This window comes from Aplidium turbinatum, chromosome 14, assembly GCF_918807975.1.
Source record: "Aplidium turbinatum chromosome 14, kaAplTurb1.1, whole genome shotgun sequence".
Classification (NCBI taxonomy): domain Eukaryota; kingdom Metazoa; phylum Chordata; class Ascidiacea; order Aplousobranchia; family Polyclinidae; genus Aplidium; species Aplidium turbinatum.
This window is the reverse complement of record NC_137485.1, coordinates 17,382,150-17,396,532: the sequence shown is the minus strand read 5'-3', so window position 1 is coordinate 17,396,532 and position 14,383 is coordinate 17,382,150. Positions and strand designations below refer to the sequence as shown.

The following is a 14,383-nucleotide window of genomic DNA, read 5'->3' as shown; positions in this document are numbered from 1 at the left end:
ACCTGTGCTTTGGCAGAAAGTTGTCATTAGGGAATTTATAGTTAATGTTAGAAAATAGATTAAAAATAGGTTGAGTGATTTTTTTTTTGTTCAGTGCGGTAACTATTGATGTTTCCACCTTGTTCAATATAGTTGTCCACTTCGTGGCGACACAAGCCTACTGTGTCAGGTATTCACAACGTTGTGATGCGATTGTAGGCCCACTGATATTGCTACGCATATGCGTAGGCTACTGAAATGATAGTAGTGGTAAGGTAACCCCGGGAGGTAACCACTAGTGAAACAGGCATACTGTAACAGTGTAGCCTTCCGGGATACTTCAAATCAATATGACAGTAAGACAAACACTAGAACTGTTCGAAACTAACTTTTTTTGTTAAAACGAAAACTCTTATAATTAAAAAAATATACATATCATTTGAAGCCTAACCAAGACATGATTTGTCGTCGAAACGAAAGTTGTAATTATTTCAAATCCTCGTTGGCTTACAAAATAGAGAAGGACGACTTCCAAAGAAAGCTCAATCAGTTGACCTCACAAAGGGGCAGATGCACCCAATAGGCTTACCAAGTTACCATATCCTAATTCCAAATAATAGGCCACCTCATAACACTGCCAAATGTTATTTTAGGGAGATCGATCAACAAAAACGTTTCATTGTCAGATATTGTAGTTTGATGCTTTATTTGTAGTTTGATGCTTAAACTGTAGTACAGTAGGCTATGTGTAGAAGAAGCATCTACTTCCAGTTTATTTATATTTCTGAGCATCACAAAAAACAATCTGAGTATCGTAGAGAAGCCTACCCACTGCAAAACAACGAGCATTGTAGGCGACTGCCTCCATGGAGACTTTTACAATGAACAAATATTTCTCGGCCAGTCTAGTGTAGCAAAAATTGAGAGTGAGACACAAGTAGCATAATGACGCTACGCACAACTCTAGTCTATGACGCTGGGCAGGGGCGTGTTGCCGCCCTGGCCCTGCCTAGAGGGCATTGACATGTTTGTTGGCGGGCCTCCTCCATGTTGGGGCCCTCGCATCACTAGTTTGTGCCAGGGGCGGATCCAGAGGGGGGCGATCGCCCCCCCCTAAAACCCAAGAAAGTAGCTTTATTCTTCATTTATATGTATACGATTTGGAAAACAACATATCGAAAGCAATGCTGAATAAGTCTTTCGCCATGTTCAAAGATTAGGCTAGGCTATAATAATAACATAGTATAAGGCTATTATTTCGTCGCAGAGTCTAATTACCGAACGAAATTACTAAAATTTAAAAAGTTTCTAAATTTTTTGCCGGCACTGTAGAGCATAGCGATAAATCCCTTAGCCTAGATAAGTTGGTTGACAGAGCAGGTTATTGGCAACTTTGACGGTCAGACATGGAACTAAAACCATTGAAATTCTAACTTTAAATTGCATCTAGAAACAGCAAAGCTCAATTTTTTTCAATGAGACTTTAGCATCTTGACACCTAACATTATTGCTACCACGAAATTGCTCAAGTACCGACCCGATAGCATTGACAAAAGTCATTTGCAATGCCTACAACGGCTTGTTACGTCATATAGTGTGGAATCTGCTCTAGGTTCAGAGATCCAACTATGGAAGAAATGGGAAAATAAAACTGTTCCGGCGACTGCTGCAGTCTTACCGATGACTGCGGAAGAAGCTTTACAACCGTGTGATGAAAATGTGTACACAATCGTAGACTCTCTTCTAAAAATACTATTAACCTTGCCAGTCAGCGTAGCATCAGCCGAAAGAAGCTTTTCATCTCTTCGGTCGTTGAAAACCTGGCTGAGGAACAACATCGGCGAGGAAAGACTGAATGGATTGGCCTTACGATACCAGCATCGGGACATTTTAATTGACACAGACTCCGTAATAAATCGATTTGCCAACAGTAGAAACCGTAAACTTGACTTAGTGTTGTAGTCAAAGGTAGCCTACGACACCTGTTAGTATTACCCGTACCGGCAAAGTAGCTTTTTATTTTCGTTTTATTTGTGAAGTCCACAGAAATAGTTGTTTCTGTTATTGTTAGTTTCTTTTTCTGTCGGGTGCAGCAACCGTGCATGACACGTTTTAAGGAGGATTATATCTTTTGGTCGTCATTTAACTATGTTTAACTGCCATTCTATTGCACAAATTGTAGTGTTTCGCTGGTTCAAAATAAAAATTTACAATCCATACCTAGCCTATAGTGGCGATTCTACGGGGAGTGGAGCATAACCCAGTGTTTTGACCTTGCTCCCACTTTTGTTGCTCATTATGCTGAATGTATGCATAACCTTCCTTCATTGCTCTTTGTAACAATTCAAAACTTGTCAGAGGAATACAACCTCGAAGTTATACAGTAAGTCTATAACCTCAATGTTTGCATCAGTATTGGGAAGACAGAATTACCTGTTATTATCTTTCCGAGGTCAATTTTTAAATTGCCGTGAAACAATCAAGAGTGAAACCTTCAGTCTCAACTATAAATGCGGCTAGGTTGCTCAGGCTTCAACTTGACATGGCAAGGGCATATCAGCTCTTCATCTCTCCCTTTGTTAAACAAGAGCATTGTTGAAAGTTTTTTAAGTTGTAGAATTTCAATTTCTCATAATTTGTGTTCGAAATGCTCTCAACGCATCAAACTCGATCTAAATTTTCTAGGGGAGACCCCCGTCGTTATTTGTGCCTGGCTGATCACTTGCCTGAATGTCAATGACATCGCCCCCCCTAACGTGAATACCTGGATCCGCCCCTGGTTTGTGCAGCATTTTTGTCTGATAATTTTACATGCACTAATAATATTTAATACCTACAATTTTCTTTCTATTTTGCAAAAGTTTTTCACTTTACTGGCTCAACCACATATTATTCATTGAATCAGCAGCCTTAATTTGAAATGCATAGTTTTGGAAAGTAGAAGGGATTAAAAAGTTTTTATGTCCCACGAAAAAAAAAATAATGCAATATTCCGAAGTAGGCTAAACACTGCTCACTCAAATAGCCTCTTTTATTTATAATAAATACATCATTGAAATTCTTCTGTGGTCGTGGTTTTATTATATATTTTTTTGAAATGATAAAGTGACTTAAATTCAAACCGAACTGTTTTTCCTTCCTTCTTCTTTTTGTGTTAATTTGCTATTTAAAAACGCAATACTTGCTTTCGTAAATTGTTTGAATGAGAGAGTGCAGACTTGACGACTTCTTACGTCTTTTTAGGGCTAAAGTTTTTAGAGCTACGGCTTTCATGAAATTACCAAAAATGCCCCCCGCCTCTCTTGTCCGTGCGAACAACATTATCGGTATCTCCGAAGGCTATGGCCGTTCTATAAACTTGCATTGCTTGCGTGGGACTACAAATAGCCTACTACTTCTACTGTAGCGGCGGTTTAGAAACCCTCTCCAATTAACTATTTGCGATCCCCATAAAGTGCATTAAAGCTTAAAATGCTTTATACAAAATTGCGTTGTAATAGCAGAGCCGGCTCTGCTAATAGTTAAGATACCACAACACGGTCGAATATGTTGTTATTTAGGAAATTTTCTAAAAGTCTTAATTGTTACAATCTTATTCATGACAAACCTGTCATTTTCTTATTTCCAAAAGTAGCCTATGTAAAAAGTAGTAGGTATTTGCAATTGCATCTGGACATATTTTTGGCATGTTTAACGGGAGACTGGGTATGTAGGCTAGGTTGAGGACAATTTATGCAATAATAATGTAAGAGATTTTTAAGTTTTTTACTTTTGTTGGTTTTGTTCCCGTACACTATTTGTAACTTTCTCATTGCTGTTGTTTTTCAACAAAGAAAAAACAAATTGAATTGAATGCTTCCAATTGCGGCCTGGAGGTAGTCTCATCATTTGTTAGCCTATATCAACCAACTATTTTTAGTGCAATTACCCATTCAACATACAATATCAATGATTTTTTGTGGATTCAACGTTAGGCTTATAAGCTGTTCATCTGACTTGCAAATTTTTTTTTCGATAAATTGAAGTTTCAATTTTCTGGCAACTTTGGAAACTAATTCGACAACATGTATGTGGCAACACTGCTACTGGCCAGACGCAAAGTCTGCAAAAGTTTGCAAATGATGCTGTACCTACGTGCCAATTAATTAGTGACCATTGCAGTTGCATAAGGCTGGCTTAATCTAGTACAATATGAAGGGCTTCGTTGTGGTATTTTTTACAACATCAAACCATATACAGTGTATTGTTTGAAGCAAAAATGAATTCTGCTTTAGCACATGTCAGTAAGTAGCCTTGCAATTTTGCTTAGGTGGTATGGTAAATGCTACCATAAGGTAACAAAGGCTATGTTTGACTTTTGTTCATAAAGAGCTCAGCTTTAGTCAATTGCTAACTTTTGCGAGCTTAATGTACATCATTTCTATGACACCAGCTCAGTGGGCGAGTGGTTTCGCCTTCGGCTCTGGTGCTGGTAGATCTGAGATCGATTCCAGGTCGGGTCAAACCGAAGACTTTAAAAACCGTACCGATTGTGTTCTATCCTGCATAGCGCAGTGAGAATGAGTCGGGTGATAATGTGATAACATCGTAAACCTGATATAAGTTAAAAATGAGCCCTGTCGCTAAAAGACCTTAGCTGTTGTAGAGCGACAACAAATAAAACCATAACATTATTATTATTATTTCTATGTTTTCTGACATCAAACTATTGGTTCTGGAATCTGTATAACCCTGCAGGCTCTTCATAGTTCATTCATGCGTTGCTGATGGTGCCTTGCTTTTTCTCACAGCCCTTAGGATTAAAATTCAACAGAGTGCTTGCCAACATTCTTACAATTGCATTACACATACATATTCTGTGTTTGTTTATGTTAGTTTGTTAAGTGCCGCAGTGGCGGCTGGTGAGTTCTAGAAAGGGGAGTGCTGTGTGTTCGCCGAAGGCGAGTTAAACAGAGAGGAGCCTCCCCCAGAAAATTTTGAAAAATCACATTTGATTAGGTACGGTACATTCTAAGCGTATTTTCAGCTTTAAATTTTGATAAAAAGTTTAAGATAAAACTAGCTTATTTAAGAGTTTCGCAAATGTGTAATATTATGAAGGGGACGATCAACAAACAAATGTGAATAACACGTTTTAGCTATTGTGCTGTCATAGCTTCTGAGCACCACGGTAATGTAACTCACTTGGTAAAACAATGTTAGTAGTAGTAAAATATTAATATTCATTACAGTAGCCGAACAGGCGGCAGGCCTGAATGGTCAGTCATAAACAGCAGCTGCAAAGCTTATAACCAGACAAGTGATTAGTCATGTGAACAACGTTTAAAAGGCCAAATTAAAAAATGCCAAACAAAATTTTTTGGGCAAAAAAACAACAAAAAAGACCAAAAAATTGCCAAATTTTGAAAAAAAGCCAAACAGGATGTTTTCATGCCAAACAACATAAAAAATGTCAACCTGGCAACCCTGAATGTGCTGCTTGTAACACAGCACAAGCGTTTGCTATTCGTTTGTACAGGCAACTCAAGAAAACATGCGGCTCGTTGATGTCACGATCGAGTGTTTGTTTTATTGTAACTTTGCACAAAATATTTCACAGCACACAGAGTTGCCAAATATAATTTACACAGTCAGCAATTCTGTGAACAGAAAACATTAACTACATTTTGGGCAGAAGAAATGCTAAGATGTTTGAGAAACTTTTCATGAAAACCTTTGTGGGAGTGCTGCAGCATCGCAGCACACACCAGCGAGCCGCCCCTGACATGCCGCACTATTACTAATGTGTTGTGGCCACACTTCATTAATCAAGATGAGTTTCTTAATCTGGAGCTAACAGTGGTTAGTTTCCCAATAATTCAATTCACTATGTAACAATATGTGTCGATATATACCAGAGAGTATACCAACACTTTTCATTATACAATTTGGGTAGAGAGGTAACTCTTTTAAACCATAAACAGACATAACTCAGCAACAACACTACATTTAACATTATAAAAACAAAAAGCGAACGTTTTCAGCTAGTCATATAGCCCTTTTCAAGCCTATAAGAAAATACATTTTTAAAAGAAATGCTAAAGAATCATATAGTATCACAGCAAAAATATGGTCAAATCTAAACATTTGAGGAACTGCCTCGCTCACACAAAATGATAACTGAAAATTACACAGCACAACTTTTCATTAGGCTGTCATTTATTACTACATGTGTGCTTCTCTCTGTTTTTGTTTTATTTTTTGCTATTTGTTTTTTTTGGGTTTTGTGGCCGTGCTAACTACTGATATATAGCCTATTACATAATTTTTCATTCAGGCACGTTTTAAACCTTTCAAGGTTTTGCCATCTTTTCCTGTTCGTTAACGTGCTGGTAGGTCTATATCGATTTTTGTAGTTAGTATCTTTTTCGTCCCGGACGCATTAATGACGAAAAATAAAATGATTGATTGATTGAGTATAATATAGCCTACTTCACCTTATTTAAATGGCAGTATGATCGTAGAACAGTATATCAATAGGCTATATACATATATACTGGCATGCTTTGGTATGGATGTCAGTTTTTAAGTTTGATTTGTATCAGCGTTCTATGGTTCTGTTCTACCTTCTATTAATGCAGTGTTTCTTAACCTTTTTTGGATCATAAACCCCTAAAACATTCTTTGAAAAGCTATGGACCCCTTTGCGAGAAACACATTGCAAATGTCGACATTAGGTTTTAATTAACGTAGTGGTGGCAGACAAATGTGAGAATGACTTACAACAAAATGTGAACTCAGAACTCGAAAAGGTTCTCACTTGGATGAAACTTAACAGGTTATCAATAAATTTTACAAAAACAGAATACATGCTTATTACAAACAAAAAACAAATAAGAGATGTTAACATTAAGATTGGGAGTAAACCAATTCAGAAAAAAGATCAAATCAAGTACCTTGGTGTCTATATTGATAATAAGTTAACGTGGAAACACCACATAGAACAAGTCTGTGGGAAAGTTGCAAAGGGTTCTTGGGCACTATTAAAACTGAGAGATTATGTGAATTCAGACACATTGACAACCGTTTATTACATATACTTTAATTTACTCCCACCTTCAATATTGCATTACTAGCTGGGGTAAAGCTTGCAACAAAGTTCTAGACCCTCTCAAAAAAATGCAAAAAAGAATAATAAGAATAATCACAAAAAGCGATTATAGAGCCCATACCAGTCCATTATTTTTTAAAATGAATATCTTAAAGCTGGAAGACATATGTACACTAGAAGTAAAAAAACACATGTTCAGAGTCTGCATGAACTTGTACCCTTCTGCCTACTGTGCATTGTTCACAAGTTCTTCACTCATCCACAACCATAACACTAGATATCAAGCAAACAATAATTATTTTGTTAAACGCACTAATACAGAATTTGGCAAAAAATCCATACAAGTATTTGGACCAGTGGTGTGGTCAGAGGTTCCAAGTAATCTCAAAAAGTTATCTTTTTATGATTTCAAAAAACATAGCAAAGCATCAGCTTTGCAAAGTTATGATACTTGATAAGTGGGTCTTCATTTGGCCTAAGCTCTTACATTCAACAATGTCTATTGTCATGGTGTCCAGTGTCCACTGATTTTCATGATTACTATTTGTTGAAAAACATCGCATACAATTTTATGAAGCTGACAATTAATTGTAAGCTACTAGTTGAAGTATTAGTCTTGTTTGTGTTTTCTTTTTTGATTGTAACCAATTTAATTATTCTTTCCAGGGTGGCAACTGACTAGTTGACCGTATGGTCGTTTCGTTGTCTCCCCATCAATAACAAAACCTAAACATTGTATGTATTATTGTTTTATGTCACTTTTGTGTTTTGTTTTTTGATAAATAAACGATTGATTGATTGATTAGTGGTGGTTGAAACATTAGCACATATGTATTGGCAACACCTGACATGAAACAATGGTTTTTGATCACAGCAATGGCAACCAGAGTGGAAAAATAGCCACTTTGATTTAAAATATAGATTTTGAAACAAGCTATGCTTGATTTTGCACTAGTTTTGTTTTGTGTTTATGTGTACATACTGTAGCATAACTTATGATTTGTGTCAAATGTTAGTTATTGTCAGAGTTGCTAGTTCCAATCGGACTAGTATTGCGGCTGATGATGAGGCATGAGAGTTAATATTAAGTTTAGTTGGCTCTATGACTACTTGTCTCTTTTCAGTTGCCAGTTTCATGTGTGATTTACAGTAATGTACGTATGTTCTTGCAATGGTCCAAAACAAAACATTGTTATTATTATTCAGACATTTTACAAATTGGAAAATGTTGTACAATCCTAATGTCAGCTAGTTGATTTGTTGTATACAAGGTGGCTTGTTTTATAGCTTGCTCACCTTGAGCCAACTGTGGCAAGAATGGCGCAGAGCAGGTGAGTTTTGTATTTACTAGCATTTCTATTGGATTATTTCTAAAGTATATAATTTGCAAATACATCCTATGTTCTAAGACTCCAGTGCCTTCAATACTACATGATCATGTGATGTTTAAAAGTATTTTTATAGTTGTTTAATTTTTTGTATTACTTTCAGAGGATACGACAAGAGGAGCAGCGCATCTACTTCCCATCAAATTCGAAATCGGGAACGTGAAAGGCTTCGACGAAAAGCTGTTGAGGTTGGTAATCAAGTGCCATCATTTCAAGAACCTCGAAGAATTACTGTAAGTTGTTAAATTTAATCAATGTATTGAAATACCGAAAACTTATTCCAAAGTATTTAGTAGTAATAATGTTAATATTACTAAACATAACATGTTCACCAAAAATAACTTCTGTTGGTTTTTATGTAAGTTTCTTGATTGTTTAATGTGATAAGTTCATTTGGGGAAGCATTTGCTTTTTTAATAAATTAAGTTTAACCTAATACAGCAAAGAAGATTTATGATTTGCAATTTACATGACTGTAAGTCTTACAAGCAACATACAAAATGGACAAGCTCGGCCTGGAGCAGGGTTGACAAACTTTCCGATATCTCTTCTGCTTTATTCATATATTAATGCTTTATTAAGTTTGTAGATTTTTCCACATTGTGCTTGTCAATGTCTTGGTCTTCATGGCTCAGGCAAGCCAACAGTTCTCAAATAGAAAACTTATATCTTGGTGACTAGAAATTAGGTGACGCTGCGTGTTTTCAACAGTGGCATGCTCGATTTTATGTTGCTGATATACTGTATTGTAAAACAACATTAAGGAAAATTGTTTGGCATGTGTGAGACTGTACTTTATTTGGTAATCTGTTTCCAAATTTTTGTGTATTCCTTAAAGGTCTAATATGTATTCCTTAAAAGAACTGAACCTGTATGAATTGCTAGATGGATGTTGATCCAAGGCCAAAGTAACATTCCAATTAATGAATATCTCGTGTGTACATTTAGTTATGATCATATTTTTGATCTTGTCAAGTTTATTCTTCTTAAATTTTCAGTATTAGCATGAAATTCACTTTTCACAAGTAACACTTGAAAAAAAATTACGCTTGTTCTTATTATGAGTACGGATACCCAAAGATTTGAGGAATTTAAAGAAATTTCAATTTTTTTTTCATTAAGTGAACTACCGTGTCGTGTCATTTTAGAGAAAACATTTTGATTTTTGTGACAAACGATTTTGAGTTAATAAATCCAAGAAACGTTACAAAGTTCAATGGATATTTGTTTTGTTTAGTTTCTCGTAGTCGTTATTTGATTGCAGTCTTATTCTCACTCATTCTTGTAAGCACATTCCGTCGTCTGCGTGTTGAAGCTTTTAAACTTAGTGAATGGAAAGGGAATGCAACCAGTCTTCATTGCCATTTGTCTCGGCACTCATACCTTTGTAGTTTGTTTCCTGCCACGCCAGAGCTTTTCAAGACGCCATTTGCAAAACTGTAAAATTTGTTTGATAAAATTGATTTATCGTAGATTTTTTATGCTATATGTAACATATAAATTAATGGTAACTTAAAGAAACGTTGTACAATGTACATAACTCTTAAATGACAGATTGTGTAGTAAGGTTGTCACAAGATTACTAGTTCCATTTGTAAATTTTATATTTTGCACCGACATATTAATTTGGCTTTAATATGGATAAGCTGATTGCATTTCAAGTTACCTCCGGGCGATGGTCACATCTGTAGTTAGCGATTGTGCGTATGCACTGAGAAACGGTGTTCTTCGAAAATAAACGGCACTTGATAGTGGTGTTGTAACTCAGATAAGTTATGTAAAACAAACGAAGGTTTATTTTTTACTGTAAACTAGCTGTGTACCAAAATGAGCTTCAAAATGGCCTGACCAGATAAACTCACTTTGTCATTTAATCGTTTATTTGCTTTCAAATGATAAAATTTTCCAGTTTTATAGCAATTGAATATCAGCAAACACTAAACCAATGCGAACATTCCGCTAGCTTGAATAATTTAGATCTTGTTAAAAACCATTCCCTTGCCATCATACAGCCTCTTCAGACGTCACATAGATGTATATATTTTTTCAGTTGTTGTTTTTGTGGTGCTCTGCGCATCTACATCCTGTACGGATCGATTTTAATGTTTGCATTTCTGAGCACTTGTAATGGCTTCCAAAATAAACCTGTTAATGTTAACATTCAACTACGTGATTCAAGATTACGCTCATGATGATAATGTATCTGACCTGGTGCAGTCCATCGTCATCTTCCAATCCTCTCTGTCATTTCCATCCGTACACAATTACCACTTTTGGCAGTTATGCTTGAGCCTCATTCATTCAGATTGTTTAAGTAGGTAAATCTTTGTGGACATCGTTTTTTTACTTGAATCTTGCCTATGCCTAATGATGGTGCTTTCTTCGTTCAAATCGTAGGCTATTCCAAAGTTAGGATCACACCATGATCCAACAATGTTTGTGTCTTTTGAAAACACTGCGATATAATTTGCAGTAGCAAGTTTTTTCGTTTAGTTTCACGCAAATGCCTTCAACTTTCACCAAATTATCATCATGTGCCATCTCCAAGCCGAAGATTGGCTGCTGTCAACTATTTCCACAAGTCGCAATCTGCTTTTCTCTATTTTTATCCGATTCTATTATTTTACACTGCAATATTCTGTGGTAACAGCTAGTGAGGATTAGCGGGAAGAAGCGATTGCTTATTGTTAGGCTATCGATCGTCGAGTATAGTTAGACATGAAATATAGCATTAAACTGGGTATAAGCCTAGGGAAAAGTAATTCGACATTCCAATATATTTAGTGGGTCCATCGGCTCAGAATGTCTATCTATCTAACATACTAAACAAAATCCTTTTTTTGAGTATATTACAATCGTCTGAGATAACTCAAATATTATCTGGACATAAGTTTGTCCAAATTTCGAGCGTGGCTCATCGCCACTGTGAACCTACTGTATTTCTTTAAAGGGGCATGAGTCACTTATTTCATTTACTTGCGTCAGTTTTTCAGTTTATGTTATAAAAACGCTACCCTCAGTTATCTGTGTTATATCTTGTTTTACCACTGCTGTTTAGTTAGCCTTATTTTAGAAATATTAATAAAACCAATGGTACCATTTTAACATTGATTTCTAAACTACACAGTTGTCGAATACACGTCGTGGCTCTTGCTTGTTGCGTGTGAATGTTTTTGCATAATGAAACGGTTTTTAATTTTAAAGCGTAATTGGGTTTTCAAAGACGTTTACTTTTTTTGCGGTTTGTAAAGGCAAAGAACAGAAGAAGATTTCGCCAGCCAAGCATGGCATGCTATTTTCAAGAAATTGTTGCTTTGAAAAATGAGCAAATACGATGGAAATAGATATACGCTATATTATATACCGGTACATATTTTTTTAATTTTTCCTTTATTTTTTAGCTGAAACTACGCTAAAGCTAACAATGTAATTGATAAAATACGTGGATCATGCAATCCTCCTGATGCGAGCGAACCGTTGAGTATCATTCAACTACTTAACAGGAACGGTTGTGTTGGTGTGTACGACATAACCCGGGTCATTTTGCATTTCACTTAGAATAGCTTTACGATTTTATGGATAGGCCTAACGAATTTTTGTAAAAAACTTACAACTTTAACATGGTTAAAATAGAGGCTTCATCGAGTGAACGCTCATTATATGGCACCATAAATATTGTTTACTGCAAAGGTAAAAACACCAAATTACGCTTGTGCCTGTCTGTGTGAACGTAAGTGTCATTGTAAACCACATGAGATTGCATATGAAAAAACAAAAAAAAGCAAAAGCGTTGCCTAACAAACGAAGGTCTTATATTTTGTTTATTTTTGATGTTTTCCTTAATTATGGCCACCTGGAGATGCGGCCTGATTTGTCACATTTTGCAGATTTTGATTACAGCTACTGCTAGTGCTTGACTGACATTTTTTGAGATGTTTTTACTTTTTACGGTTTCCTAATGACATAAAACTTTTTTGTTGCCTTGAGGAAGCAGTAGCAAATGAGAAAAAGTAAGTTGAAAAACGCAAAATCAGACTGTTATTGAAAATTAACAGTCTGACTAAAATCTTCGAAATCAAATTTTCTTTGTTTTTCAACATGTGAGAATGTTAAAACTTATTGTCATCTGGGGAAAAGAATAAAGAAAGAGTAAAAATCTAATTTTTAGAAAATTTTATTTAAACGTTCGCCCAAAGTTAGAAAAACCTGGAAATTTCTGAAAATGTGACAAATCAGGCCGTATCTTTCGGTGGCCATGCCTTAACCTATAACAGAGGTATTGGGATTGTGCATTTTTCTTTGCACCGTTTTCCTTTTAATAACTGAATTTGAGCAGCTGATTTTGTTGCACCAACTCAATTGTAAAATCAAATTGCAGCACAGACGTCACAGGTGGTTATTATGTTATGTATATAATTGTTATTTCCCATCGCCCTGTGGATACTTAACAAAACCATAATCTATGTTTGTGCTGATAGAAGAGACAATGTGTTTTGATCGAACGCGATTTTACAGCCTTTCTAAACTAGATATATGCGTCCACGATGTGTGCAGCATAACGTCAGTAGTTTAAACAAATTTACGATTGTTGCTTTGAAGTAATCATCCAGCACATCTGCTTCTCACATCGTGAACCTAAAGGTTTACTATATTATACTGTATGTCTACTGTCCACGAGCTAGTCTACATGGCGAATTCAACGTGACATTCTTCATGTAGCATTTCAGGCAAAAAAGGTTACCTGCAATCCTGCATAGTGACCTACATAGTTCATCATGGTTTGATATTACGTATGTCAAAATGTTGTTGTGCATAGTTTCTCACTCTACCAAACCTGAAGCGAAATAAATCTTATGTATTTCAAGCAAGTAACCTACTTTTTACATGTATAGAAGTGTTCGTTTTTTTTTTGCATGCCGTATCTGAAATGCCCTAGCACAAGAAATGCGTTAACTGCGTCCGGTTGCGATTTATCGTTAAAAGTTCTTTATGACGATTTTAGTAATATTTTTTTGCTGTGTGCATTGACTGCACCTGGGGAGGGCCATTTACAGTACAACAGTTTAGAGTTCTGAAAGATCAATCTTGTGAATTACCGTGCAGTACCATTGCAATTACATTGTTACGAATCAAAAGTGTTAGCTTGGAAACTTGAAGGACATTTTGCATTTTTTTCCAGGAAATTTCAAAGCTATTTTGCTCAAAGAACCATGTGCAATCGCTTTTTTTTCAGGAGCATTTCTTCGTCCCAAGGGTGAGGTTGACTGTGACGCCATTACTCAAAAGAAGGCCAACTGCAAAACCAACGGTTTATCATTGAGATAGGTCTGGTTGTAAATGTCCAATATCTTTATCATTTCGTGTCTAGTAACACTCTAGCCAGAAAATCAATTGTTTTTTTACATTGACTCAACGTCTGTCAATGCAAAAAATGACTGGATGGGACATTGGGCAAGAGAAGTAGTGTCAGCCGGTTTCGATCACCCACCTTGCTTATGTAGACATGACCACTGGGTGCAATTTTCTTTCCGACGCAATATCCTGCGCAGATTTTGATTTGAATTATATGACCACACTGAATCATCTTGCTTACCAATTCTGTTTATTTTGTTTTGTTGAAATCGCCCCCCCCCCACCCTTTTAGGCTACTTGTTATATCCACCCCTGGATGAATTAACGTAAAGAAAGGCTGATTTGCTGGCTTGAAGTCGTTGTTCCTGGTTGGAACCAAACCAATCAATCACTATAAAAACTTGCTGAAACTTCCATGAGAATTGCTCAGCCGAAATTGCTTAGTTGAAAACGTTGTGATTTTGTATTTTCCTGACAAGGTTGTTGGCTGTGTCAAAACCAGAAAAAAGCACGAAAGCTTTTTTTCTTTTTAGTTGAACTGACAGATACAAGGTGGCTATTACCAAGGTATTTC

General features: G+C 36.1%; 1 protein-coding gene across 1 annotated transcript in view; it reads left to right on the top strand.

The window, feature by feature from the left end:
- Positions 1-4,853: 4,853 nt before the first annotated feature.
- The window catches only part of LOC145783046 (uncharacterized), a 52,008-nt gene continuing 42,478 nt past the window's right edge, over positions 4,854-14,383 (top strand). The window contains exons 1-4 of the mRNA XM_082594813.1: positions 4,854-4,977; positions 7,736-7,804; positions 8,276-8,400; positions 8,561-8,690. Of these exons, the coding sequence (XP_082450939.1) occupies positions 8,387-8,400; positions 8,561-8,690 (144 nt within the window). The 5' untranslated portion in view covers positions 4,854-4,977; positions 7,736-7,804; positions 8,276-8,386. The remainder of the gene's footprint in view (positions 4,978-7,735; positions 7,805-8,275; positions 8,401-8,560; positions 8,691-14,383) is intronic.